Below are 27,527 nucleotides of genomic sequence, written 5' to 3'. Positions count from 1 at the left end.
TGTCTCCCTCTCACCCTGTCTCCCTCTCACCCTGTCTCCCTCTCACCCTGTCTCCCTCTCACCCTGTCTCCCTCTCACCCTGTCTCCCCTCTCACCCTGTCTCCCCTCTCCTCCTCTCTCCCCCTGTCTCTCTCTCTCCCCTCTCCTCCCTCTCTCCCTCTCTCCTCCTCTCTCCCTCTCTCCTCCTCTCTCCCCCTGTCTCTCTCTCTCCTCCTCTCTCCCCCTGTCTCTCTCTCCTCCTCTCTCCCCCTGTCTCTCTCTCCTCCTCTCTCCCCCTGTCTCTCTCTCCTCCTCTCTCCCCCTGTCTCTCTCTCCTCCTCTCTCCCCCTGTCTCTCTCTCCTCCTCTCTCCCCCTGTCTCTCTCTCCTCCTCTCTCCCCCTGTCTCTCTCTCCTCCTCTCTCCCCTGTCTCTCTCTCCTCCTCTCTCCCCCTGTCTCTCTCTCCTCCTCTCTCCCCCTGTCTCTCTCTCCCCCTGTCTCTCTCTCCCCCTGTCTCTCTCTCCCCCTCTCTCCCCCTGTCTCTCTCTCCTCCTCTCTCCCCCTGTCTCTCTCTCCTCCCTCTCCCCCTGTCTCTCTCTCCTCCTCTCTCCCCCTGTCTCTCTCTCCTCCTCTCTCTCTCTCCCTGTCTCTCTCTCCTCCTCTCTCTCTCTCCCCCTGTCTCTCTCTCCCCCTGTCTCTCTCTCCTCCTCTCTCCCTCTCTCCTCCTCTCTCCCCCTGTCTCTCTCTCCCCCTGTCTCTCTCTCCTCCTCTCTCTCTCTCCCCCTGTCTCTCTCTCCTCCTCTCTCCCTCTCTCCTCCTCTCTCCTCCTCTCTCCCTCTCTCCTCCTCTCTCCCTCTCTCCTCCTCTCTCCCTCTCTCCTCCTCTCTCCCTCTCTCCTCCTCTCTCCCTCTCTCCTCCTCTCTCCCCCTGTCTCTCTCTCTCTCCTCTCTCTCCCCCTGTCTCTCTCTCCTCCTCTCTCCCCTGTCTCTCTCTCCTCCTCTCTCCCCCTGTCTCTCTCTCCTCCTCTCTCCCCCTGTCTCTCTCTCCCCCTGTCTCTCTCTCCCCCTGTCTCTCTCTCCCCCTGTCTCTCTCTCCTCCTCTCTCCTCCTCTCTCCTCCTCTCTCCCCCTGTCTCTCTCTCCCCCTGTCTCTCTCTCCCCCTGTCTCTCTCTCCCCCTGTCTCTCTCTCCCCCTGTCTCTCTCTCCCCCTGTCTCTCTCTCTCCCTCTCTCCCCCTGTCTCTCTCTCTCCCTCTCTCCCCCTGTCTCTCTCTCCTCCTCTCTCCCCTGTCTCTCTCTCCTCCTCTCTCCCCCTGTCTCTCTCTCCTCCTCTCTCCCCTGTCTCTCTCTCCTCCTCTCTCCCCCTGTCTCTCTCTCCTCCTCTCTCCCCCTGTCTCTCTCTCCTCCCTCTCTCCCCCTGTCTCTCTCTCCCCCTGTCTCTCTCTCCTCCTCTCTCCCCCTGTCTCTCTCTCCCCCTGTCTCTCTCTCCTCCTCTCTCCCTCTCTCCTCCTCTCTCCCCTGTCTCTCTCTCCCCCTGTCTCTCTCTCCTCCTCTCTCTCTCTCCCCCTGTCTCTCTCTCTCCTCCTCTCTCCCTCTCTCCTCCTCTCTCCCCCTGTCTCTCTCTCCCCCTGTCTCTCTCTCCTCCTCTCTCTCTCTCCCCCTGTCTCTCTCTCTCCTCTCTCCCTCTCTCCTCCTCTCTCCCCCTGTCTCTCTCTCCCCCCTGTCTCTCTCTCCCCGTCTCTCTCTCCTCCTCTCTCCCCCTGTCTCTCTCTCCCCCGGTCTCTCTCTCCCCCTGTCTCTCTCTCCCCCTGTCTCTCTCTCCTCCTCTCTCCCCCTGTCTCCCTCTCCTCCTCTCTCTCTCCTCCTCTCTCTCTCCTCCTCTCTCCTCCTGTCTCCCTCTCTCCGTCTCCCCTCTCCTCCTCTCTCCCCCTGTCTCCCCTCTCCTCCTCTCTCCCCCTGTCTAGGTAATGCGTTCCTACTTCAAGCGTGCCGACCCGTTCTTCGACGAGCAGGAGAACCACAGTCTGATTGGAGTGGCCAACGTGTTTCTGGCCTGTCTCTTCTACGACGTCAAGCTGCAGTACGCTGTACCCATCATCAACCAGAAGGGAGAGGTGTGTGTGTGTGGGTGTTCATCTCATTAAGATGCAGTACGCTGTACCTATCATCAACCAGAAGGGAGAGGTGTGTGTGTGTGTGTGTGTGTGTGTGTGTGTGTGTGTGTGTGTGTGTGTGTGTGTGTGTGTGTGTGTGTGTGTGTGTGTGTGTGTGTGTGTGTGTTCTTTAAGCTGCAGTGCCCGTCATCAATCAGATTACGTGGGTGACATGTCAGACAAATTATACTCCATGTTCAGTCATTAGTTAACCTTATACACTCGTACCCGTATACAGGTTGAACATGGCAGAATTGGACAAAAATGCCTACATTTGGAGCTCAGTGGCTGTTCAGTAACATGCTATAGATGAGGTCAGAGCTCAGTGGCTGTTCAGTAACATGCTATAGATGAGGTCAGAGCTCAGTGGCTGTACAGTAACATGCTATAGATGAGGTCAGAGCTCAGTGTCTGTACAGTAACATGCTATAGATGAGGTCAGAGCTCAGTGTCTGTACAGTAACATGCTATAGATGAGGTCAGAGCTCCGCCTCTGCTCTTCTGTCTGGGTTTTGATTGACAGTCATTCTGATCTTCTGCATCTCGCTCGACATAAAGTTGCCCCGATCCCTCCCACTGATTGGCCAACTTTAGAAATGTTGTCTGAGTGAGGAAAATGTTTTGTTGTGTGAGTGAGGGAAATGTTTTGTTGTGTGAGTGAGGGAAATGTTTTGTTGTCTGAGTGAGGGAAATGTTTTGTTGTCTGAGTGAGGGAAATGTTTTGTTGTCTGAGTGAGGGAAATGTTTTGTTGTCTGAGTGAGGGAAATGTTTTGTTGTCTGAGTGAGGGAAATGTTTTGTTGTCTGAGTGAGGGAAATGTTTTGTTGTCTGAGTGAGGGAAATGTTTTGTTGTCTGAGTGAGGGAAATGTTTTGTTGTCTGAGTGAGGGAAATGTTTTGTTGTCTGAGTGAGGGAAATGTTTTGTTGTCTGAGTGAGGGAAATGTTTTGTTGTCTGAGTGAGGGAAATGTTTTGTTGTCTGAGTGAGGGAAATGTTTTGTTGTCTGAGTGAGGGAAATGTTTTGTTGTCTGAGTGAGGGAAATGTTTTGTTGTGTGAGTGAGGGAAAATGTTGTAAATTTAAGGGGAGTCTATTTAAAAATATATATAATCCTGTTGAGGATTATAATAAATACAGCTCTGATGTCATACAAACCAATCACCTGTGAGTCCAGATGTGCATTTTACATGTCCTGCTCTAGATCATTTCCCAATCCACTGGTTTCTTGCTCTAGATCATTTCCCAATCCACTGGTTTCTTGCTCGTCATATTTCCAAATAATGAATCTCATGTCATATACAGTGTCAACGTTTATAATCACTCTGTTAGCTGTGTGTGGTGACACGGCGTCGTACTCTGGGTTGTTCTGAACACAATGAGCCTGTTTTGTCGTGTCACACACACCTGAATCCTCTCAGGGACTCCTTTCTATGGGCACCAATGGGATGATCTGTTTCCCTGAATTACACGTGAAAGAGCCCAACACTGTAATATGTTTTATAACTGAGCTAGTCATGTTGGCCATAGAAGAAGCTTTCAAATGATGCCCACCTGACCCTGATTGGTGATTTATAAATGGTCTGTTTTAGGGTTGCCTAAAGGCCAGTTTATAAATGGTCTGTTTTAGGGTTGCCTAAAGGAGTTTATAAATGGTCTGTTTTAGGGTTGCCTAAAGGAGTTTATAAATGGTCTGTTTTAGGGTTGCCTAAAGGAGTTTATAAATGGTCTGTTTTAGGGTTGCCTAAAGGCCAGTTTATAAATGGTCTGTTTTAGGGTTGCCTAAAGGAGTTTATAAATGGTCTGTTTTAGGGTTGCCTAAAGGCCAGTTTATAAATGGTCTGTTTTAGGGTTGCCTAAAGGCCAGTTTATAAATGGTCTGTTTTAGGGTTGCCTAAAGGAGTTTATAAATGGTCTGTTTTAGGGTTGCCTAAAGGAGTTTATAAATGGTCTGTTTTAGGGTTGCCTAAAGGAGTTTATAAATGGTCTGTTTTAGGGTTGCCTAAAGGAGTTTATAAATAGTCTGTTTTAGGGTTGCCTAAAGGAGTTTATAAATGGTCTGTTTTAGGGTTGCCTAAAGGAGTTTATAAATGGTCTGTTTTAGGGTTGCCTAAAGGAGTTTATAAATGGTCTGTTTTAGGGTTGCCTAAAGGAGTTTATAAATGGTCTGTTTTAGGGTTGCCTAAAGGAGTTTATAAATGGTCTGTTTTAGGGTTGCCTAAAGGAGTTTATAAATGGTCTGTTTTAGGGTTGCCTAAAGGAGTTTATAAATGGTCTGTTTTAGGGTTGCCTAAAGGAGTTTATAAATGGTCTGTTTTAGGGTTGCCTAAAGGAGTTTATAAATGGTCTGTTTTAGGGTTGCCTAAAGGAGTTTATAAATGGTCTGTTTTAGGGTTGCCTAAAGGAGTTTATAAATGGTCTGTTTTAGGGTTGCCTAAAGGCCAGTTTATAAATGGTCTGTTTTAGGGTTGCCTAAAGGAGTTTATAAATGGTCTGTTTTAGGGTTGCCTAAAGGAGTTTATAAATGGTCTGTTTTAGGGTTGCCTAAAGGAGTTTATAAATGGTCTGTTTTAGGGTTGCCTAAAGGAGTTTATAAATGGTCTATTTTAGGGTTGCCTAAAGGCCAGTTTATAAATGGTCTGTTTTAGGGTTGCCTAAAGGAGTTTATAAATGGTCTGTTTTAGGGTTGCCTAAAGGAGTTTATAAATGGTCTGTTTTAGGGTTGCCTAAAGGAGTTTATAAATGGTCTGTTTTAGGGTTGCCTAAAGGAGTTTATAAATGGTCTGTTTTAGGGTTGCCTAAAGGAGTTTATAAATGGTCTGTTTTAGGGTTGCCTAAAGGAGTTTATAAATGGTCTGTTTTAGGGTTGCCTAAAGGAGTTTATAAATGGTCTGTTTTAGGGTTGCCTAAAGGAGTTTATAAATGGTCTGTTTTAGGGTTGCCTAAAGGAGTTTATAAATGGTCTGTTTTAGGGTTGCGTCCCAAACAAAACAACTACAAGTGTCCTTGCTCTAGTTCCTCGACGACTCAGCGAGGAGAGGCTCAAAAAAAGCTAACGTATAGTTGAAGACTCTTCTTTGAGTCATAAAAGTGCATTGAAATGATTTAGGAACTGTGTACACTGGAGAGATGTGTGGGGCCACTTGGAGACACCAGTTAGTCCTCTCACTGGAGAGATGTGTGGGGCCACTTGGAGATACCAGTTAGTCCTCTCACTGGAGAGATGTGTGAGGCCACTTGGAGACACCAGTTTGTCCTCTCACTGGAGGGGTGTGGGGCCACTTGGAGACACCAGTTTGTCCTCTCACTGGAGAGGTGTGGGGCCACTTGGAGACACCAGTTTGTCCTCTCACTGGAGAGATGTGTGGGGCCACTTGGAGACACCAGTTAGTCCTTTCACTGGAGAGAGGTGTGGGGCCACTTGGAGACACCAGTTAGTCCTCTCACTGGAGAGATGTGTGGGGCCACTTGGAGACACCAGTTAGTCCTCTCACTGGAGAGATGTGTGGGGCCACTTGGAGACACCAGTTAGTCCTCTCACTGGAGAGATGTGTGGGGCCACTTGGAGACACCAGTTAGTCCTCTCACTGGAGAGAGGTGTGGGGCCACTTGGAGACACCAGTTTGTCCTCTCACTGAAACCCTTGTTGTTTCTTTGTCGTACGGTGCACCTACTCCACATTATCCCAGGAATATTCTCGTCATGTTACTGAATGTACCCAGAGTGTTTTCAGATTTCATTAACAACTGTGGTGAAACGTACAATCAACGGTGTAAAATTTGGATTCAGTCTTGTCAGGGTTTGTCAGGTGAACTGTTGTCAGGTGAACTGTTGTCAGGTGAACTGTTGTCAGGTGAACTGTTGTCAGGTGAACTGTTGTCAGGTGAACTGTTGTCAGGTGAACTGTTGTCAGGTGAACTGTTGTCAGGTGAACTGTTGTCAGGTGAACTGTTGTCAGGTGAACTGTTGTCAGGTGAACTGTTGTCAGGTGAACTGTTGTCAGGTGAACTGTTGTCAGGTGAACTGTTGTCAGGTGAACTGTTGTCAGGTGAACTGTTGTCAGGTGAACTGTTGTCAGGTGAACTGTTGTCAGGTGAACTGTTGTCAGGTGAACTGTTGTCAGGTGAACTGTTGTCAGGTGAACTGTTGCGTCCTCACCTTTTTTTAGTCTAATATTTTCCCTGTGATCTCCAAAATGTTTCCCTTTTCAATTGCTACCATGGTTTATGTATTTTCAGATGTTTTTCTTTTAAGAAACATTTTCAATATATAGGCCAATATCCCAGCAGTGTAAAACGTTAATGAGATTGTGTGTCTTTCTCTCTGTTAGGTGGCAGGGCGTCTCCATGTAGAGGTGTGGCGGGGAAGCGAGGGGCTGGAGGAGACCACTGCAGATGGAGAGACTCGCAAAATGGAGTGTGTGGTAAGAGATTTTCAACAGGGACACTGAAACCTCCGGTCCTGGAGCACGTTCTGAGAAAAACAAAAATCAAATCCAATTTGTCACATGCGGCCGAAATAATACAGGTGTAGGTAGACCTTACAGTGAAATGTTTCACTGACAAGCCCTGAAACCAACAATGCAGTTTTTAGAAAAAACATTAAAAAATACATGTAAATGTAAGAGATAAGAATAACAAATCATTAAAGAGCAGCAGTAAATAACAATAACAATCTTGGCTATATACAGGGTATTACGGTACAGAGTCAATGTGGAGACTATATACAGAGTCAATGTGGAGACTATATACAGAGTCAATGTGGAGACTATATACAGAGTCAATGTGGAGACTATATACAGAGTCAATGTGGAGACTATATACAGAGTCAATGTGGAGACTATATACAGAGTCAATGTGGAGACTATATACAGAGTCAATGTGGAGGCTATATACAGGGTATTACGGTACAGAGTCAATGTGGAGGCTATATACAGAGTCAATGTGGAGACTATATACAGAGTCAATGTGGAGACTATATACAGGGTATTACGGTACAGAGTCAATGTGGAGGCTATATACAGGGTATTACGGTACAGAGTCAATGTGGAGGCTATATACAGAGTCAATGTGGAGGCTATATACAGAGTCAATGTGGAGGCTATATACAGAGTCAATGTGGAGACTATATACAGGGTATTACGGTACAGAGTCAATGTGGAGGCTATATACAGGGTATTACGGTACAGAGTCAATGTGGAGGCTATATACAGAGTCAATGTGGAGACTATATACAGAGTCAATGTGGAGACTATATACAGAGTCAATGTGGAGGCTACATACAGAGTCAATGTGGAGGCTACATACAGAGTCAATGTGGAGACTATATACAGAGTCAATGTGGAGGCTATATACAGGGTATTACGGTACAGAGTCAATGTGGAGGCTATATACAGAGTCAATGTGGAGACTATATACAGGGTATTACGGTACAGAGTCAATGTGGAGACTATATACAGAGTCAATGTGGAGACTATATACAGAGTCAATGTGGAGACTATATACAGAGTCAATGTGGAGGCTACATACAGAGTCAATGTGGAGACTATATACAGAGTCAATGTGGAGGCTATATACAGGGTATTACGGTACAGAGTCAATGTGGAGGCTATATACAGAGTCAATGTGGAGACTATATACAGGGTATTACGGTACAGAGTCAATGTGGAGGCTATATACAGAGTCAATGTGGAGGCTATATACAGGGTATTACGGTACAGAGTCAATGTGGAGGCTATATACAGAGTCAATGTGGAGGCTATATACAGAGTCAATGTGGAGACTATATACATGGTATTACGGTACAGAGTCAATGTGGAGGCTATATACAGGGTATTACGGTACAGAGTCAATGTGGAGGCTATATACAGGGTATTACGGTACAGAGTCAATGTGGAGGCTATATACAGAGTCAATGTGGAGACTATATACAGAGTCAATGTGGAGGCTATATACAGGGTATTACGGTACAGAGTCAATGTGGAGACTATATACAGAGTCAATGTGGAGACTATATACAGAGTCAATGTGGAGACTATATACAGAGTCAATGTGGAGACTATATACAGAGTCAATGTGGAGACTATATACAGAGTCAATGTGGAGACTATATACAGAGTCAATGTGGAGACTATATACAGAGTCAATGTGGAGGCTACATACAGAGTCAATGTGGAGACTATATACAGAGTCAATGTGGAGGCTATATACAGGGTATTACGGTACAGAGTCAATGTGGAGGCTATATACAGAGTCAATGTGGAGACTATATACAGGGTATTACGGCACAGAGTCAATGTGGAGGCTATATACAGAGTCAATGTGGAGGCTATATACAGGGTATTACGGTACAGAGTCAATGTGGAGGCTATATACAGAGTCAATGTGGAGGCTATATACAGAGTCAATGTGGAGACTATATACATGGTATTACGGTACAGAGTCAATGTGGAGGCTATATACAGGGTATTACGGTACAGAGTCAATGTGGAGGCTATATACAGAGTCAATGTGGAGGCTATATACAGAGTCAATGTGGAGACTATATACAGAGTCAATGTGGAGACTATATACAGGGTATTACGGTACAGAGTCAATGTGGAGGCTATATACAGGGTATTACGGTACAGAGTCAATGTGGAGGCTATATACAGGGTATTACGGTACAGAGTCAATGTGGAGGCTATATACAGAGTCAATGTGGAGACTATATACAGGGTATTACGGTACAGAGTCAATGTGGAGACTATATACAGGGTATTACGGTACAGAGTCAATGTGGAGGCTATATACAGAGTCAATGTGGAGGCTATATACAGAGTCAATGTGGAGGCTATATACAGAGTCAATGTGGAGACTATATACAGAGTCAATGTGGAGACTATATACAGAGTCAATGTGGAGGCTATATACAGAGTCAATGTGGAGGCTATATACAGAGTCAATGTGGAGGCTATATACAGAGTCAATGTGGAGGCTATATACAGAGTCAATGTGGAGGCTATATACAGAGTCAATGTGGAGGCTATATACAGAGTCAATGTGGAGACTATATACAGGGTATTACAGTACAGGGTCAATGTGGAGGCTATATACAGGGTATTACGGTACAGGGTCAATGTGGAGACTATATACAGGGTCAATGTGGAGACTATATACAGGGTCAATGTGGAGACTATATACAGAGTCAATGTGGAGACTATATACAGGGTATTACAGTACAGGGTCAATGTGGAGACTATATACAGGGTCAATGTGGAGACTATATACAGGGTCAATGTGGAGACTATATACAGGGTCAATGTGGAGACTATATACAGGGTCAATGTGGAGACTATATACAGGGTCAATGTGGAGACTATATACAGGGTCAATGTGGAGACTATATACAGGGTATTACAGTACAGAGTCAATGTGGAGGCTATATACAGAGTCAATGTGGAGGCTATATACAGAGTCAATGTGGAGACTATATACAGAGTCAATGTGGAGACTATATACAGAGTCAATGTGGAGACTATATACAGGGTATTACGGTACAGAGTCAATGTGGAGGCTATATACAGGGTATTACGGTACAGAGTCAATGTGGAGGCTATATACAGAGTCAATGTGGAGGCTATATACAGAGTCAATGTGGAGGCTATATACAGAGTCAATGTGGAGACTATATACAGAGTCAATGTGGAGACTATATACAGGGTATTACGGTACAGAGTCAATGTGGAGGCTATATACAGGGTATTACGGTACAGAGTCAATGTGGAGGCTATATACAGAGTCAATGTGGAGGCTATATACAGAGTCAATGTGGAGACTATATACAGGGTATTACGGTACAGAGTCAATGTGGAGACTATATACAGGGGGTACCGGTACAGAGTCAATGTGGAGGCTATATACAGGGTATTACGGTACAGAGTCAATGTGGAGACTATATACAGGGGGTACCGGTACAGAGTCAATGTGGAGGCTATATACAGGGGGTACCGGTACAGAGTCAATGTGGAGGCTATATACAGGGGGTACCGGTACAGAGTCATTGTGGAGGCTATATACAGGGGGTACCAGTACAGAGTCATTGTGGAGGCTATATACAGGGGGTACGGTACAGAGTCAATGTGGAGGCTATATACAGGGGGTACCGGTACAGAGTCAATGTGGAGGCTATATACAGGGTATTACGGTACAGAGTCAATGTGGAGGCTATATACAGGGTATTACGGTACAGAGTCAATGTGGAGGCTATATACAGGGTATTACGGTACAGAGTCAATGTGGAGGCTATATACAGGGTATTAAGGTACAGAGTCAATGTGGAGGCTATATACAGGGTATTACGGTACAGAGTCAATGTGGAGGCTATATACAGGGGGTACCGGTACAGAGTCAATGTGGAGGCTATATACAGGGTGTTACGGTACAGAGTCAATGTGGAGGCTATATACAGGGTGTTACGGTACAGAGTCAATGTGGAGGCTATATACAGGGGGTACCGGTACAGAGTCAATGTGGAGGCTATATACAGGGGGTACCGGTACAGAGTCAATGTGGAGGCTATATACAGGGGATACCGGTACAGAGTCAATGTGGAGGCTATATACAGGGGGTACCGGTACAGAGTCAATATGCGGGGGCACGGTGTCGAGGTCATTGAGGTAATATGTACATGTGGGTAGAGTTATTAAAGTGACTATGCATAGATGATAACAGAGAGTAGCAGCAGTGTAGAAGGGGAGGGGTCTGGGTGGCCATTTCATTATATGTTCAGGAGTCTAATGGCTAGAAGCTGTTTAGAAGCCTCTTGGACCTAGACTTGGTGCTCCGGTACTGCTTGCCGTGCGGTAGCAGAGAGAACAGTCTATGACTAGACTGACTACTGTTTGACCTCATTTAGCCATCGCTGCTCTGTCCTCTGCAAACAGTCCAAAATCAATACCTAGCCACGTTTTTACACCCAATGAATCGTTGGGATGCTAATGGTTCAATTTAAAATAGACAGTAATATGTTAGTGTTTTCAAATGTTTGTCTTGTCCTTTTTAAGTGGTGTTTGTTGAAAAGATCATTCAGAATCTATAGCCACTTGACTGTATTATGGAATGTGTTCATATATTCTCTGAGTGTCTCCTCCTCTCCTCTCTGTCCAGGTGAGGATCCTACAGGCTACAGGTCTTCCCCGTCACCTGGGTAACTTTGTGTTCTGCCAGTACCACTTCTGGGGGCAGGACGAGCCTGAGTTCATCGCCCCGGAGATGGAGCCCTCACCTCCGTCAGCCATCAGCAAAGAGCCCCTCTGCACCGTGCTGTTTGACAGTAGCAAGGTGGGACTGTGGCTCGGTCACATAGAGACGGGCATAGAAACCTTTAATAGCCGTAGAGGACAGCAGAGGAGTCTCTCTCTACATATTTTATAGAAAAGCCTAAACTTCTGCATGTGTCCTGTGCTATAATGTGTTGGTCGTATTAGATTTAATTAAACAGACTCGTTCTAACTGAAAGCTGGGTATACAGCTGACAGGAGCAACGTGGGACAATGGGCTAGGCCTGTCACCACAAACACTGAGGCCGTGGCTCGTCTCCTGGGAACGCCGAGGCCGTGGCTCGTCTCCTGGGAACGCCGTGGCTCGTCTCCTGGGAACGCCGTGGCTCGTCTCCTGGGAACGCCGTGGCTCGTCTCCTGGGAACGCCGTGGCTCGTCTCCTGGGAACGCCGTGGCTCGTCTCCTGGGAACGCCGTGGCTCGTCTCCTGGGAACGCCGTGGCTCGTCTCCTGGGAACGCCGTGGCTCGTCTCCTGGGAACGCCGTGGCTCGTCTCCTGGGAACGCCGTGGCTCGTCTCCTGGGAACGCCGTGGCTCGTCTCCTGGGAACGCCGTGGCTCGTCTCCTGGGAACGCCGTGGCTCGTCTCCTGGGAACGCCGTGGCTCGTCTCCTGGGAACGCCGTGGCTCGTCTCCTGGGAACGCCGTGGCTCGTCTCCTGGGAACGCCGTGGCTCGTCTCCTGGGAACGCCGTGGCTCGTCTCCTGGGAACGCCGTGGCTCGTCTCCTGGGAACGCCGTGGCTCGTCTCCTGGGAACGCCGTGGCTCGTCTCCTGGGAACGCCGTGGCTCGTCTCCTGGGAACGCCGTGGCTCGTCTCCTGGGAACGCCGTGGCTCGTCTCCTGGGAACGCCGTGGCTCGTCTCCTGGGAACGCCGTGGCTCGTCTCCTGGGAACGCCGTGGCTCGTCTCCTGGGAACGCCGTGGCTCGTCTCCTGGGAACGCCGTGGCTCGTCTCCTGGGAACGCCGTGGCTCGTCTCCTGGGAACGCCGTGGCTCGTCTCCTGGGAACGCCGTGGCTCGTCTCCTGGGAACGCCGTGGCCCGTCTCCTGGGAACGCCGTGGCCCGTCTCCTGGGAACGCCGTGGCCCGTCTCCTGGGAACGCCGTGGCCCGTCTCCTGGGAACGCCGTGGCCCGTCTCCTGGGAACGCCGTGGCCCGTCTCCTGGGAACGCCGTGGCCCGTCTCCTGGGAACGCCGTGGCCCGTCTCCTGGGAACGCCGTGGCCCGTCTCCTGGGAACGCCGTGGCTCGTCTCCTGGGAACAGAATTAGTAAACATGAAGTAAAGTAGGGCAGAGGAGAAGTCTATCCACATACAGATATGAATCCCTCCAGACATTTTGTATGGCTCTTGTCCTGTGTACAACCAGACATTTTGTATGGCTCTTGTCCTGTGTACAACCAGACATGCGAGGACAGACACACCAACTCAAAACCTGGAAACTTGCTGCTTGTTCTTTATTCTCCCTGATTCTGGGAATCCTTCAACCATGATTTTTTGGAAAAGCCAAAACATTTTGGGAGTGTTACCAGAGCAAAGCGACATACGTGGCTCAGGAGCTGTGTTGGATCTCATAATCTGACAGAATTGGAATGATTGTGTGTCCAGTGTTTGTCTCATGTGCCTTTTTGTGTGCTCTGTGTTTGTTTGTTCCCAGGAGATGGAGGTGTGTGTGTCCGAGGAGTTTGTGGAGTTTGTGGCGGAGGGGGCAGTGGCCATCGAGGTATTCGGACATAAGCAAGTCAACCACCGCAGGAACCTGGCTCTCTGGGATCTGGGAGTCATTCAGGCCAAGACACGAACCCTCAGAGAGAGGTAGGTTGGCTGGCTGGCTGGGGGAAGAGAGGGTATGTTGTCTGGCTGGCTGGGGGAAGAGGGGTAGGCTGGCTGGCTGGGGGAAGAGGGGTAGGCTGGCTGGCTGGGGGAAGAGGGGTATGCTGATAGGGGTAAACTGGTAGGGGTAGCGGGGTCAGCTGTTGGGGATAGAGGGGTCGGCTGGTAGAGGAGTTGGGGGTAGGGGTGGAGGGTTTAGGTAGAGGGGTATGCTGATAGGGGTAAACTGGTAGGGGCAGCGGGGTCGGCTATAGAGGGGTCGGTTGTTGGGGATAGAGGGGTCGGCTGGTAGAGGGGTCGGCTGTTGGGGATAGAGGGGTCGGCTGTTGGGGATAGAGGGGTCGGCTGGTAGAGGGGTCGGCTGTTGGGGATAGAGGGGTCGGTTGTTGGGGATAGAGGGGTCGGCTGGTAGAGGGGTCGGTTGTTGGGGATAGAGGGGTCGGCTGGTAGAGGGGTCGGCTGTTGGGGATAAAGGGGTCGGTTGTTGGGGATAGAGGGGTCGGCTGGTAGAGGGTTCTGCTGTTGTGGATAGAGGGGTCGGCTCGTAGGGGTGGAGGGTTTAGGTAGAGGGGTATGCTGGTAGGGGTGGCAGGGTATGCTGGTAGGGATAGAGGGGTGGGGCTAGAAGGGTAGAGGGGTGGAGCTAGAAGGGTAGAGGGGTGGGGCTAGAAGGGTAGAGGGGTGGGGCTAGAAGGGTAGAGGGGTGGGGCTAGAAGGGTAGAGGGGTGGGGCTAGAAGGGTAGAGGGGTGGGGCTAGGAGGGTAGAGGGGTGGGGCTAGGAGGGTAGAGGGGTGGGGCTAGAAGGGTAGAGGGGTGGGGCTAGAAGGGTAGAGGGGTGGGGGAGGAGGTGGACGCTCAGAGAGAGGTACAGTATTCTGCCTTGGGGGAGAGGGAAGGATGGGTATCCAAAAAGGACATGTGGTTTGCAACCAGGATCAGGGAGGGATGGTATATAACCAGGTGGGGCTGAGGGTTGGTATATAACCAGGTGGGGTCAGGTGACTGGAGCTGTGGGTTGTTATATAACCAGGTGGGGTCAGGTGACTGGAGCTGTGGGTTGGTATATAACCAGGTGGGGTCAGGTGACTGGAGCTGTGGGTTGGTATATAACCAGGTGGGGTCAGGTGACTGGAGCTGTGGGTTGGTATATAACCAGGTGGGGTCAGGTGACTGGAGCTGTGGGTTGGTATATAACCAGGTGGGGTCAGGTGACTGGAGCTGAGGGTTGGTATATAACCAGGTGGGGTCAGGTGACTGGAGCTGAGGGTTGGTATATAACCAGGTGGGGTCAGGTGACTGGAGCTGTGGGTTGTTATATAACCAGGTGGGGTCAGGTGACTGGAGCTGTGGGTTGTTATATAACCAGGTGGGGTCAGGTGACTGGAGCTGTGGGTTGTTATATAACCAGGTGGGGTCAGGTGACTGGAGCTGTGGGTTGTTATATAACCAGGTGGGGTCAGGTGACTGGAGCTGTGGGTTGTTATATAACCAGGTGGGGTCAGGTGACTGGAGCTGTGGGTTGTTATATAACCAGGTGGGGTCAGGTGACTGGAGCTGTGGGTTGTTATATAACCAGGTGGGGTCAGGTGACTGGAGCTGTGGGTTGGTATATAACCAGGTGGGGTCAGGTGACTGGAGCTGTGGGTTGGTATATAACCAGGTGGGGTCAGGTGACTGGAGCTGTGGGTTGGTATATAACCAGGTGGGGTCAGGTGACTGGAGCTGAGGGTTGGTATATAACCAGGTGGGGTCAGGTGACTGGAGCTGTGGGTTGTTATATAACCAGGTGGGGTCAGGTGACTGGAGCTGTGGGTTGTTATATAACCAGGTGGGGTCAGGTGACTGGAGCTGTGGGTTGGTGTATAACCAGGTGGAGGTGTGGGTTGGTATATAACCAGGTGACTAGAGCTGTGGGTTGGTGTATAACCAGGTGGGGTCAGGTGACTGGAGCTGTGGGTTGGTGTATAACCAGGTGGGGTCAGGTGACTGGAGCTGTGGGTTGGTGTATAATCAGGTGACTAGAGCTGAGGGTTGGTATATAACCAGGTGGAGCTGTGGGTTGGTGTATAACCAGGTGGAGCTGTGGGTTGGTGTATAACCAGGTGGAGCTGTGGGTTGGTATATAACCAGGTGGAGCTGTGGGTTGGTATATAACCAGGTGGAGCTGTGGGTTGGTATATAACCAGGTGGAGCTGTGGGTTGGTGTATAACCAGGTGGAGCTGTGGGTTGGTGTATAACCAGGTGGAGCTGTGGGTTGGTGTATAACCAGGTGGAGCTGTGGGTTGGTGTATAACCAGGTGACTAGAGCTGTGGGTTGGTATATAACCAGGTGACTGGAGCTGTGGGTTGGTATATAATCAGGTGACTGGAGCTGTGGGTTGGTATATAGCCAGGTGACTGTGGGTTGGTATATTTTAACCTTTTTTATTTAGAGACCCCCCCGCACCTCTCTGATTCAGAGGTGTTGGGTTAAATGCGGACGATACATTTCAGTCGAATGAATTTTTTGTTGTTGTGCAGTTTTGTTATTCTTTAGTTGTTTTTTAAAATCCTCTTATACTTGTTCTGTAGTAAATGTTTTACTTTTCTTATCCTCTTATACTTGTTCTGTAGTAAATGTTTTAGTTTTTTTCCTGGGAAGCACATTGTGTTGTTTTCCATGTCTGAAATGTTCTGTATAAATAAACCTTGATTTGATTACTGTCGTGTGTGTGTGTGTGTGTGTGTGTGTGTGTGTGTGTGTGTGTGTGTGTGTGTGTGTGTGTGTGTGTGTGTGTGTGACCAGGTGGAGTGAGGTGACTCGTAGATTAGAGCTGTGGGTTCAGTTGTTGGAGCTGAATGACGCAGGAGAGTTCACCCCTGTAGAGGTCCTACCACCCAAGGACGTGGGCACTGGGGGCATCTTCCTGCTCAGACAGGTCGGGAGCTTGTTTTCTGTGTGCAGTACAGGACACAGTGTGTTTTGGCGCTACCTCTTGGGAGTCTACAAGAGTTGTTTTATTTGATGTATACTAGATGTTTAGTAGGAAAAGTCTGTGATCCCTGCAGGGCCAGTCTCTAACCTGAACCCTGTCTCCCCCTCCCCAGGGCCAGTCTCTAACCTGAACCCTGTCTCCCCCTCCCCAGGGCCAGTCTGTAACCTGAACCCTGTCCCCCAGGGCCAGTCTGTAACCTGAACCCTGTCCCCCAGGGCCAGTCTGTAACCTGAACCCTGTCCCCCAGGGCCAGTCTGTAACCTGAACCCTGTCCCCCAGGGCCAGTCTGTAACCTGAACCCTGTCCCCCAGGGCCAGTCTGTAACCTGAACCCTGTCCCCCAGGGCCAGTCTGTAACCTGAACCCTGTCTCCCCCTCCCCAGGGCCAGTCTGTAACCTGAACCCTGTCCCCCAGGGCCAGTCTGTAACCTGAACCCTGTCCCCCAGGGCCAGTCTGTAACCTGAACCCTGTCCCCCAGGGCCAGTCTGTAACCTGAACCCTGTCCCCCTCCCCAGGGCCAGTCTGTAACCTGAACCCTGTCCCCCAGGGCCAGTCTGTAACCTGAACCCTGTCTCCCCCTCCCCAGGGCCAGTCTGTAACCTGAACCCTGTCTCCCCCTCCCCAGGGCCAGTCTGTAACCTGAACCCTGTCCCCCAGGGCCAGTCTGTAACCTGAACCCTGTCCCCCAGGGCCAGTCTGTAACCTGAACCCTGTCCCCCAGGGCCAGTCTGTAACCTGAACCCTGTCCCCCAGGGCCAGTCTGTAACCTGAACCCTGTCCCCCAGGGCCAGTCTGTAACCTGAACCCTGTCTCCCCCTCCCCAGGGCCAGTCTGTAACCTGAACCCTGTCTCCCCCCTCCCCAGGGCCAGTCTGTAACCTGAACCCTGTCCCCCAGGGCCAGTCTGTAACCTGAACCCTGTCCCCCAGGGCCAGTCTGTAACCTGAACCCTGTCCCCCAGGGCCAGTCTGTAACCTGAACCCTGTCCCCCAGGGCCAGTCTGTAACCTGAACCCTGTCCCCCAGGGCCAGTCTGTAACCTGAACCCTGTCCCCCAGGGCCAGTCTGTAACCTGAACCCTGTCTCCCCCTCCCCAGGGCCAGTCTGTAACCTGAACCCTGTCTCCCAGGGCCAGTCTGTAACCTGAACCCTGTCCCCCAGGGCCAGTCTGTAACCTGAACCCTGTCTCCCCCTCCTCAGGGCCAGTCTGTAACCTGAACCCTGTCTCCCCCTCCCCAGGGCCAGTCTGTAACCTGAACCCTGTCTCCCCCTCCCCAGGGCCAGTCTGTAACCTGAACCCTGTCCCCCAGGGCCAGTCTGTAACCTGAACCCTGTCCCCCAGGGCCAGTCTCTAACCTGAACCCTGTCCCCCAGGGCCAGTCTGTAACCTGAACCCTGTCCCCCAGGGCCAGTCTGTAACCTGAACCCTGTCCCCCAGGGCCAGTCTGTAACCTGAACCCTGTCCCCCAAGGCCAGTCTCTAACCTGAACCCTGTCCCCCAGGGCCAGTCTGTAACCTGAACCCTGTCCCCCAGGGCCAGTCTGTAACCTGAACCCTGTCTCCCCCTCCCCAGGGCCAGTCTGTAACCTGAACCCTGTCTCCCCAGGGCCAGTCTGTAACCTGAACCCTGTCTCCCCCTCCCCAGGGCCAGTCTCTAACTTGATCCCTGTCTCCCCCTCCTCAGGGCCAGTCTCTAACTTGATCCCTGTCTCCCCTCCTCAGGGCCAGTCTCTAACCTGATCCCTGTCTCCCCTCCTCAGGGCCAGTCTCTAACCTGAACCCTGTCTCCCCTCCCCAAGGCCAGTCTCTAACCTGATCCCTGTCTCCCCCTCCTCAGGGCCAGTCTGTAACCTGAACCCTGTCTCCCCTCCCCAAGGCCAGTCTCTAACCTGATCCCTGTCTCCCCCTCCTCAGGGCCAGTCTGTAACCTGAACCCTGTCTCCCCCTCCCCAAGGCCAGTCTCTAACCTGATCCCTGTCTCCCCTCCCCAGGGCCAGTCTCTAACCTGAACCCTGTCCCCCAGGGCCAGTCTGTAACCTGAACCCTGTCTCCCCTCCCCAGGGCCAGTCTCTAACCTGAACCCTGTCTCCCCTCCCCAGGGCCAGTCTCTAACCTGAACCCTGTTTCCCCCTCCTCAGGGCCAGTCTCTAACCTGAACCCTGTCTCCCCCTCCCCAGGGCCAGTCTTTAACCTGAACCCTGTTTCCCCCTCCTCAGGGCCAGTCTTTAACCTGAACCCTGTCTCCCCCTCCCCAGGGCCAGTCTCTAACCTGAACCCTGTCTCCCCCTCCCCAGGGCCAGTCTCGTCGTGTTCAGGTGGAGGTCCGGTCTGTACAGGACTCGGGCACCATGCCTCTCATTGCCACAAAAATCCTCTCTGTTTCCATCGGCAATGTGGAGGTTCGGCAGGCCCGCCCTTCGGATGAGGACATGGACAGCTATCAGGTAACACTGATTGGAATCAGTTTATGGTAGTCTGAGACATTGGGAGAACCTCAATTGTATTTCCTTGACTACTCGTGTCCTCACTCCTCTCCTCCTTCTCAAAGCCCATTGGATTTAAATGTCAGAGGTTCCTCCCCTCTCATCTTCTCTTCCAATGGGCTTTGATAGGAAGGAGAGGAGAGAGAAAGGAATAAAGGCAATGCAGATGAGATTCTCCCTGTGAGTTGAGTGAAGGACGGAGGAGATTCTCCCCGTGAGTTGAGTGAAGGACGGAGGAGATTCTCCCTGTGAGTTGAGTGAAGGACGGAGGAGATTCTCCCCGTGAGTTGAGTGAAGGACGGAGGAGATTCTCCCCGTGAGTTGAGTGAAGGACGGAGGGGATTCTCCCCGTGAGGTGAGTGGAGGACGGAGGAGATTCTCCCCGTGAGGTGAGTGGAGGACGGAGGAGATTCTCCCCGTGAGGTGAGTGGAGGACGGAGGAGATTCTCCCCGTGAGGTGAGTGGAGGACGGCGGGGATTCTCCCCGTGAGGTGAGTGGAGGACGGAGGAGATTCTCCCCGTGAGGTCAGTGGAGGAAAGTAGTCAAGTTTTTTTTCCTCAGTTGTGCACACCGTACCGAAACAGAAATGTTGTTCTTATTGGACAAGTTCAGATAGTACCAGGGCTGAGGTGTGAGTCTGTGTAGGAGAAGACAATCTATATAGGAGGGATAGAGCTGAAGTGTGTGTGTGTGTGTGTGTGTGTGTGTGTGTGTGTGTGTGTGTGTGTGTGTGTGTGTGTGTGTGTGTGTGTGTGTGTGTGTGTGTGTGTGTGTGTGTGTGTGTGTGTGTGTGTGTGTGTGTGTGTGTGTGTGTGCAGGAAGTTGATCTGGAGAGGTTGAGGGACCAGTGGCTGACCACCCTCACTACGAGACAAGAGTACCTGGACCAGCACCTGCAGAAGATGGTCCAAAAGCCCGGTCAGCCCTGACTAACACACTACATTACACACCGAGCGTATTGATGACCTCCTCACGACACACACAACACACAGAGCGTATTGATGACCTCCTCACGACACACATTACATTACACACCGAGCATATTGATGACCTCCTCACGACACACACTACACACAGAGCATATTGAAGACCTCCTTACGACACTCACTACACACAGAGAGCAGTTTGACAAGACTATAATCAGTGACTATGGTACTGTGTGTGTGTGTGTGTGTAGATAAGTCAGAGGATGACGTGGAGAGGGAGGCTCAGCTGTTAGAATGTCGTCTGACCCTGACAGAGGAACGTAACGCCGTCCTGTTACCTTCGGCTGGTAGCGGGATCCCTGGAGCCCCCGCAGAGAGGTAGAGGGGGTGTGTGTTAGGGGGGGAGTGCTGTGAGCTCCCAGTGTTCTGATTGGTTAATTTCCCCCTATTACAGAGTTCCTGTTCCTGGGATGGAGACTCACATTCCTGTCCTCTTCCTGGACCTTAGTGGTACGTTCTGCTCTTTTCTCCTCTTCCCTTCTCTCTTTCCCTCTCTCCTTCACTCTTTTCCTCTCTCCTTCTCTCTTTTCCTCTCTCCTTCTCTCTTTTCCTCTCTCCTTCTCTCTTTTCCTCTCTCCTTCACTCTTTTCCTCTCTCCTTCACTCTTTTCCTCTCTCCTTCTCTCTTTTCCTCTCTCCTTCACTCTTTTCCTCTCTCCTTCACTCTTTTCCTCTCTCCTTCTCTCTTTTCCTCTCTCCTTCACTCTTTTCCTCTCTCCTTCACTCTTTTCCTCTCTCCTTCACTCTTTTCCTCTCTCCTTCTCTCTTTTCCTCTCTCCTTCTCTCTTTTCCTCTCCTTCTCTCTTTCCTCTCTCCTTCTCTCTTTTCCTCTCTCCTTCACTCTTTTCCTCTCTCCTTCTCTCTTTTCCTCTCTCCTTCTCTCTTTTCCTCTCTCCTTCTCTCTTTTCCTCTCTCCTTCTCTCTTTTCCTCTCTCCTTCTCTCTTTTCCTCTCTCCTTCACTCTTTTCCTCTCTCCTTCTCTCTTTTCCTCTCTCCTTCTCTCTTTTCCTCTCTCCTTCACTCTTTTCCTCTCTCCTTCACTCTTTTCCTCTCTCCTTCTCTCTTTTCCTCTCTCCTTCACTCTTTTCCTCTCTCCTTCACTCTTTTCCTCTCTCCTTCACTCTTTTCCTCTCTCCTTCTCTCTTTTCCTCTCTCCTTCTCTCTTTCCTCTCTCCTTCTCTCTTTCCTCTCTCCTTCTCTCTTTTCCTCTCTCCTTCACTCTTTTCCTCTCTCCTTCTCTCTTTTCCTCTCCTTCTCTCTTTTCCTCTCTCCTTCTCTCTTTTCCTCTCTCCTTCTCTCTTTTCCTCTCTCCTTCTCTCTTTTCCTCTCTCCTTCTCTCTTTTCCTCTCTCCTTCTCTCTTTTCCTCTCCTTCTCTCTTTCCCTTCTTCACTCTCCCTTCTTCATGTTAGATAAACTAATTGGCCGCATTTCAGGCAGTTAAGAAATAGGTCTGCCTCCTCAATTAAGAGAGAGGTGTGCCTCCTCAATTAAGAGAGAGGTGTGCCTCCTCAATTAAGAGAGAGGTGTGCCTCCTCAATTAAGAGAGAGGTGTGCCTCCTCAATTAAGAGAGAGGTGTGCCTCCTCAATTAAGAAAGCTAAATCAAGCTACTCTACTCTCTAATTTCTATCGGACAGCTGCAGCTGCAGCTGCATGGAAATTCTTCTCCTTCCCTGCCTAAGAAAGTTGTCAGACTCTGGCATCATTACTGAAAGAAATGAGAAGTGATGCTTTTAAAAAGCATTTTATTTTGGCAGGCTTTTTATTTGAAAGAAACTGTGGTTTAATTGACCCTGGTCAGCCAGCCAGTCAACTGCCTGCCCCTCATTCAGACTCCAGTTGGCTCATTGGCAGATCAGTCAACTGCCTGCCCCTCATTCAGACTCCAGTTGGCTCATTGGCAGATCAGTCAACTGCCCGCCCCTCATTCAGACTCCAGTTGGCTCATTGGAAGATCAGTCAACTGCCCGCCCCTCATTCAGACTCCAGTTGGCTCATTGGCAGATCAGTCAACTGCCCACCCCTCATTCAGACTCCAGTTGGCTTATTGGAAGATCAGTCAACTGCCCGCCCCTCATTCAGACTCCAGTTGGCTCATTGGAAGATCAGTCAACTGCCCGCCCCTCATTCAGACTCCAGTTGGCTCATTGGAAGATCAGTCAACTGCCCGCCCCTCATTCAGACTCCAGTTGGCTCATTGGCAGATCAGTCAACTGCCCGCCCCTCATTCAGACTCCAGTTGGCTCATTGGCAGATCAGTCAACTGCCCGCCCCTCATTCAGACTCCAGTTGGCTCATTGGCAGATCAGTCAACTGCCCGCCCCTCATTCAGACTCCAGTTGGCTCATTGGCAGATCAGTCAACTTCTACTGAATGTTTATTTTAACTTCAACAACGTTCTACTAGTGATGTGCTAGATGCCTTGCTTAAAAAAAAATATCCTGGGGCTGATTTGCTCGATCTTTTCATGCTGAAGCTTCCTGTTCCCCTTGATTGCAGAGTCATTGACACACATTTTTAATCTAACGATTATCGCCAGAGTTTGGAAGGCGGCCCCTCATGACTATTTTTTTATTTATTATTTAGGTCGATCTTGAAATTTTCTTGCCTAGAAAAACATGTTCAAATCATTTAATCAACTGTTAGCTTAGGTCTTAATGAATACACCTTGGTCTCAGCATTGACTCCCTGTCTAAATGAAGACACCTTGGTCTCAACATTGACTCCCTGTCGAAGTAAAGACACCTTGGTCTCAGCATTGACTCCCTGTCTAAATGAAGACACCTTGGTCTCAGCATTGACTCCCTGTCTAAATGAAGACACCTTGGTCTCAGCATTGACTCCCTGTCGAAGTAAAGACACCTTGGTCTCAGCATTGACTCCCTGTCTAAATGAAGACACCTTGGTCTCAGCGATGACTACCTGTCTAAATGAAGACACCTTGGTCTCAGCATTGACTCCCTGTCTAAATGAAGACACCTTGGTCTCAACATTGACTCCCTGTCTAAATGAAGACCTCTCTGTCTCTGTCTCTCTCTCTCTGTCTGTCTCTCTCTCTCGCTCTCTCTCTAGCTGATGATTTCCAGGACAACCTGTCTGCTCCGCTGGCTGGAGGTCTGGACGCCATGCTGAACCATGAGGATGAGGATGAGTTCTTCGACCTGCACATCGTCAAACATTCCGATGGAGAGGTGAGCTAACGGTCTTAAAGACACAAACTGGAGCTGAAACCGACTGAGGCTCTAACACCAGTAGTGATCTCCTGGTCCAAATCAACACCTCGTCTTTTCTTAAGACTCTTGTCATAGATCTGAAAGGATCCGATGTGTAGGAACCGGTGCTACCGGCCCGGTGGAATCTCTGCCGAGCTGCTTACCCCTATCAGACCCCTTTAAGGTCTATCAGAAGTAACGAGGGGACTAGATGTTGAACCAGGCATGTATCATCCCCCTCCCCAGGTTGGTGCGGAGGCGGCGTGGGACTCTACGGTACATGACTGTCCCCAGTTGAGTCGCAGCGCGTCGGCTGACCTCCGAGTGTACCTGACAGTCAGGGTCGTAGTTCAGCTCTCACACCCTGCTAACATGCAGCTGGTTCTCAGAAAACGCATCTGTGTCAACGTATCCGGGCGACAGGTAGGAGTCACACACACACTGGACGACAGGTAGGAGTCACACACACACTGGACGACAGGTAGGAGTCACACACACACTGGACGACAGGTAGGAGTCACACGCACACTGGACGACAGGTAGGAGTCACACGCACACTGGACGACAGGTAGGAGTCACACGCACACTGGACGACAGGTAGGAGTCACACTCACACTGGACGACAGGTAGGAGTCACACACACACTGGACGACAGGTAGGAGTCACACACACACTGGACGACAGGTAGGAGTCAAACACACACTGGACAACAGGTAGGAGTCACACACACACTGGACAACAGGTAGGAGTCACACACACACTGGACAACAGGTAGGAGTCACACACACACCAGACGACAGGTAGGAGTCACACACACACCAGACGACGGGTAGGAGTCACACACACACCGGACGACAGGTAGGAGTCACACACACACCAGACGACGGGTAGGAGTCAAACACACTGGACAACAAATCAGAAATATGCTCAGTAACTTGCTCCTGTATAATGCAGTTGTTCACGTATTTAAGCAGCAGCTTTTCAATGTTCCTTCATTTCTGGGCATAATAATGAATGAGTAATTAGTATCCAGTCTATACCAATGCTGTTTTGTATGATAGTTATAGTGTAGTATATGATGTATCTTAATTTGGTATAGTTGATGTTTATATCGTGGGTGTAGTTGATGTGTTTATATCGTGGGTGTAGTTGATGTTTATATCGTGGGTGTAGTTGATGTGTTTATATCGTGGGTGTAGTTGATGTGTTTATATCGTGGGTGTAGTTGATGTTTATATCGTGGGTGTAGTTGATGTGTTTATATCGTGGGTGTAGTTGATGTTTATATCGTGGGTGTAGTTGATGTTTATATCGTGGGTGTAGTTGATGTGTTTATATCGTGGGTGTAGTTGATGTGTTTATATCGTGGGTGTAGTTGATGTGTTTATATCGTGGGTGTAGTTGATGTTTATATCGTGGGTGTAGTTGATGTGTTTATATCGTGGGTGTAGTTGATGTGTTTATATCGTGGGTGTAGTTGATGTTTATATCGTGGGTGTAGTTGATGTGTTTATATTTACATTTACATTTACATTTAAGTCATTTAGCAGACGCTCTGATATATCGTGGGTGTAGTTGATGTTTATATCGTGGGTGTAGTTGATGTGTTTATATCGTGGGTGTAGTTGATGTGTTTATATCGTGGGTGTAGTTGATGTTTATATCGTGGGTGTAGTTGATGTGTTTATATCGTGGGTGTAGTTGATGTGTTTATATCGTGGGTGTAGTTGATGTGTTTATATCGTGGGTGTAGTTGATGTTTATATCGTGGGTGTAGTTGATGTTTATATCGTGGGTGTAGTTGATGTGTTTATATCGTGGGTGTAGTTGATGTTTATATCGTGGGTGTAGTTGATGTTTATATCGTGGGTGTAGTTGATGTTTATATCGTGGGTGTAGTTGATGTGTTTATATCGTGGGTGTAGTTGATGTGTTTATATCGTGGGTGTAGTTGATGTGTTTATATCGTGGGTGTAGTTGATGTGTTTATATCGTGGGTGTAGTTGATGTGTTTATATCGTGGGTGTAGTTGATGTGTTGATATCGTGGGTATAGTTGATGTGTTGATATCGTGGGTATAGTTGATGTGTTTATATCGTGGGTGTAGTTGATGTGTTTATATCGTGGGTGTAGTTGATGTGTTTATATCGTGGGTGTAGTTGATGTGTTTATATCGTGGGTGTAGTTGATGTGTTTATATCGTGGGTGTAGTTGATGTGGGTGTAGTTGATGTGTTTATATCGTGGGTGTAGTTGATGTGTTTATATCGTGGGTGTAGTTGATGTTTATATCGTGGGTGTAGTTGATGTGTTTATATCGTGGGTGTAGTTGATGTTTATATCGTGGGTGTAGTTGATGTTTATATCGTGGGTGTAGTTGATGTTTATATCGTGGGTGTAGTTGATGTTTATATCGTGGGTGTAGTTGATGTGTTTATATCGTGGGTGTAGTTGATGTGTTTATATCGTGGGTGTAGTTGATGTGTTGATATCGTGGGTGTAGTTGATGTGTTTATATCGTGGGTGTAGTTGATGTTTATATCGTGGGTGTAGTTGATGTGTTGATATCGTGGGTGTAGTTGATGTGTTGATATCGTGGGTGTAGTTGATGTGTTGATATCGTGGGTGTAGTTGATGTGTTTATATCGTGGGTGTAGTTGATGTGTTGATATCGTGGGTGTAGTTGATGTGTTGATATCGTGGGTGTAGTTGATGTGTTGATATCGTGGGTGTAGTTGATGTGTTGATATCGTGGGTGTAGTTGATGTGTTGATATCGTGGGTGTAGTTGATGTGTTGATATCGTGGGTGTAGTTGATGTGTTTATATCGTGGGTGTAGTTGATGTGTTTATATCGTGGGTGTAGTTGATGTGTTTATATCGTGGGTGTAGTTGATGTGTTTATATCGTGGGTGTAGTTGATGTGTTTATATCGTGGGTGTAGTTGATGTGTTTATATCGTGGGTGTAGTTGATGTGTTTATATCGTGGGTGTAGTTGATGTGTTTATATCGTGGGTGTAGTTGGTGTTTATATCGTGGGTGTAGTTGATGTGTTTATATCGTGGGTGTAGTTGATGTTTATATCGTGGGTGTAGTTGATGTTTATATCGTGGGTGTAGTTGATGTTTATATCGTGGGTGTAGTTGATGTGTTTATATCGTGGGTGTAGTTGATGTGTTTATATCGTGGGTGTAGTTGATGTGTTTATATCGTGGGTGTAGTTGATGTGTTTATATCGTGGGTGTAGTTGATGTGTTTATATCGTGGGTGTAGTTGATGTTTATATCGTGGGTGTAGTTGATGTGTTTATATCGTGGGTGTAGTTGATGTGTTTATATCGTGGGTGTAGTTGATGTGTTTATATCGTGGGTGTAGTTGATGTGTTTATATCGTGGGTGTAGTTGATGTGTTTATATCGTGGGTGTAGTTGATGTGTTTATATCGTGGGTGTAGTTGATGTGTTGATATCGTGGGTGTAGTTGATGTGTTGATATCGTGGGTGTAGTTGATGTGTTGATATCGTGGGTGTAGTTGATGTGTTTATATCGTGGGTGTAGTTGATGTGTTTATATCGTGGGTGTAGTTGATGTGTTTATATCGTGGGTGTAGTTGATGTGTTTATATCGTGGGTGTAGTTGATGTGTTTATATCGTGGGTGTAGTTGATGTGTTTATATCGTGGGTGTAGTTGATGTGTTTATATCGTGGGTGTAGTTGATGTGTTTATATCGTGGGTGTAGTTGATGTGTTGATATCGTGGGTGTAGTTGATGTTTATATCGTGGGTGTAGTTGATGTGTTTATATCGTGGGTGTAGTTGATGTGTTTATATCGTGGGTGTAGTTGATGTTTATACCGTGGGTGTAGTGGATGTTTATATCGTGGGTGTAGTGGATGTTTATATCGTGGGTGTAGTGGATGCTGATATCATGGTTATGTACCAGGGTTGGGGTCAGAGTCTGATGAAGAAGATGTCTCATCGCAGCACCATTCCTGGCTGTGGAGTCACCTTGGAGATCGTCTCCAACATACCTGGGGTGAGAGAAACGCAGGTGTTTTGGTGCAAACACCCGTGAACTCATTTAATTTCAGTTACCTTTATATATTAATTCCCTTGAGGTTAAATACCTGTTTTTGGATTGAGAACCGGTCAAATTAAGCAGGAGTAAAACGACCTGGAAAATACAGTAAAACGACCTGGAAAATACAGTAAAACGACCTGGAAAATACAGTAAAAAGAACTGGAGAATACGGTAAAAAGACCTGGAGAATACGGTAAAAAGACCTGGAGAATACGGTAAAAAGACCTGGAGAATACGGTAAAAAGACCTGGAGAATACGGTAAAAAGACCTGGAGAATACAGTAAAAAGACCTGGAGAATACAGTAAAAAGACCTGGAGAATACAGTAAAAAGAACTGGAGAATACAGTAAAAAGACCTGGAGAATACAGTAAAAAGTACATCATGTTTTGGTGCCAACATGGCACCCAGAAACTTTTCAATCTCAATGGTGCCCAAACCCAGTTAGCTGAGGTCTGTTTTCATGATTTATGGCACATGTTGATGAGGTCACTGTGATATTGTCACTTTAGATGGGTG

The 27,527-nt window shown here is 48.7% G+C and overlaps 1 protein-coding gene across 1 annotated transcript in view; it reads left to right on the top strand.

The window, feature by feature from the left end:
- The window catches only part of LOC124027069 (kinesin-like protein KIF13B), a 58,431-nt gene that overhangs the window by 12,620 nt on the left and 18,284 nt on the right, over window positions 1-27,527 (top strand). Inside the window, 12 exon segments of the mRNA XM_046339620.1 lie at window positions 1,940-2,089; window positions 6,455-6,547; window positions 11,271-11,444; window positions 13,100-13,257; window positions 16,062-16,194; window positions 18,544-18,693; window positions 19,552-19,651; window positions 19,911-20,037; window positions 20,114-20,169; window positions 22,791-22,909; window positions 23,177-23,353; window positions 26,872-26,964. Coding sequence (XP_046195576.1) covers window positions 1,940-2,089; window positions 6,455-6,547; window positions 11,271-11,444; window positions 13,100-13,257; window positions 16,062-16,194; window positions 18,544-18,693; window positions 19,552-19,651; window positions 19,911-20,037; window positions 20,114-20,169; window positions 22,791-22,909; window positions 23,177-23,353; window positions 26,872-26,964 — 1,530 coding nt within the window.

This window comes from Oncorhynchus gorbuscha, unplaced genomic scaffold (genome assembly GCF_021184085.1).
Source record: "Oncorhynchus gorbuscha isolate QuinsamMale2020 ecotype Even-year unplaced genomic scaffold, OgorEven_v1.0 Un_scaffold_2921, whole genome shotgun sequence".
Lineage (NCBI taxonomy): Eukaryota > Metazoa > Chordata > Actinopteri > Salmoniformes > Salmonidae > Oncorhynchus > Oncorhynchus gorbuscha.
Note: the sequence above shows the minus strand (reverse complement) of the source record. Positions and strands in the feature narration are given on the sequence as shown.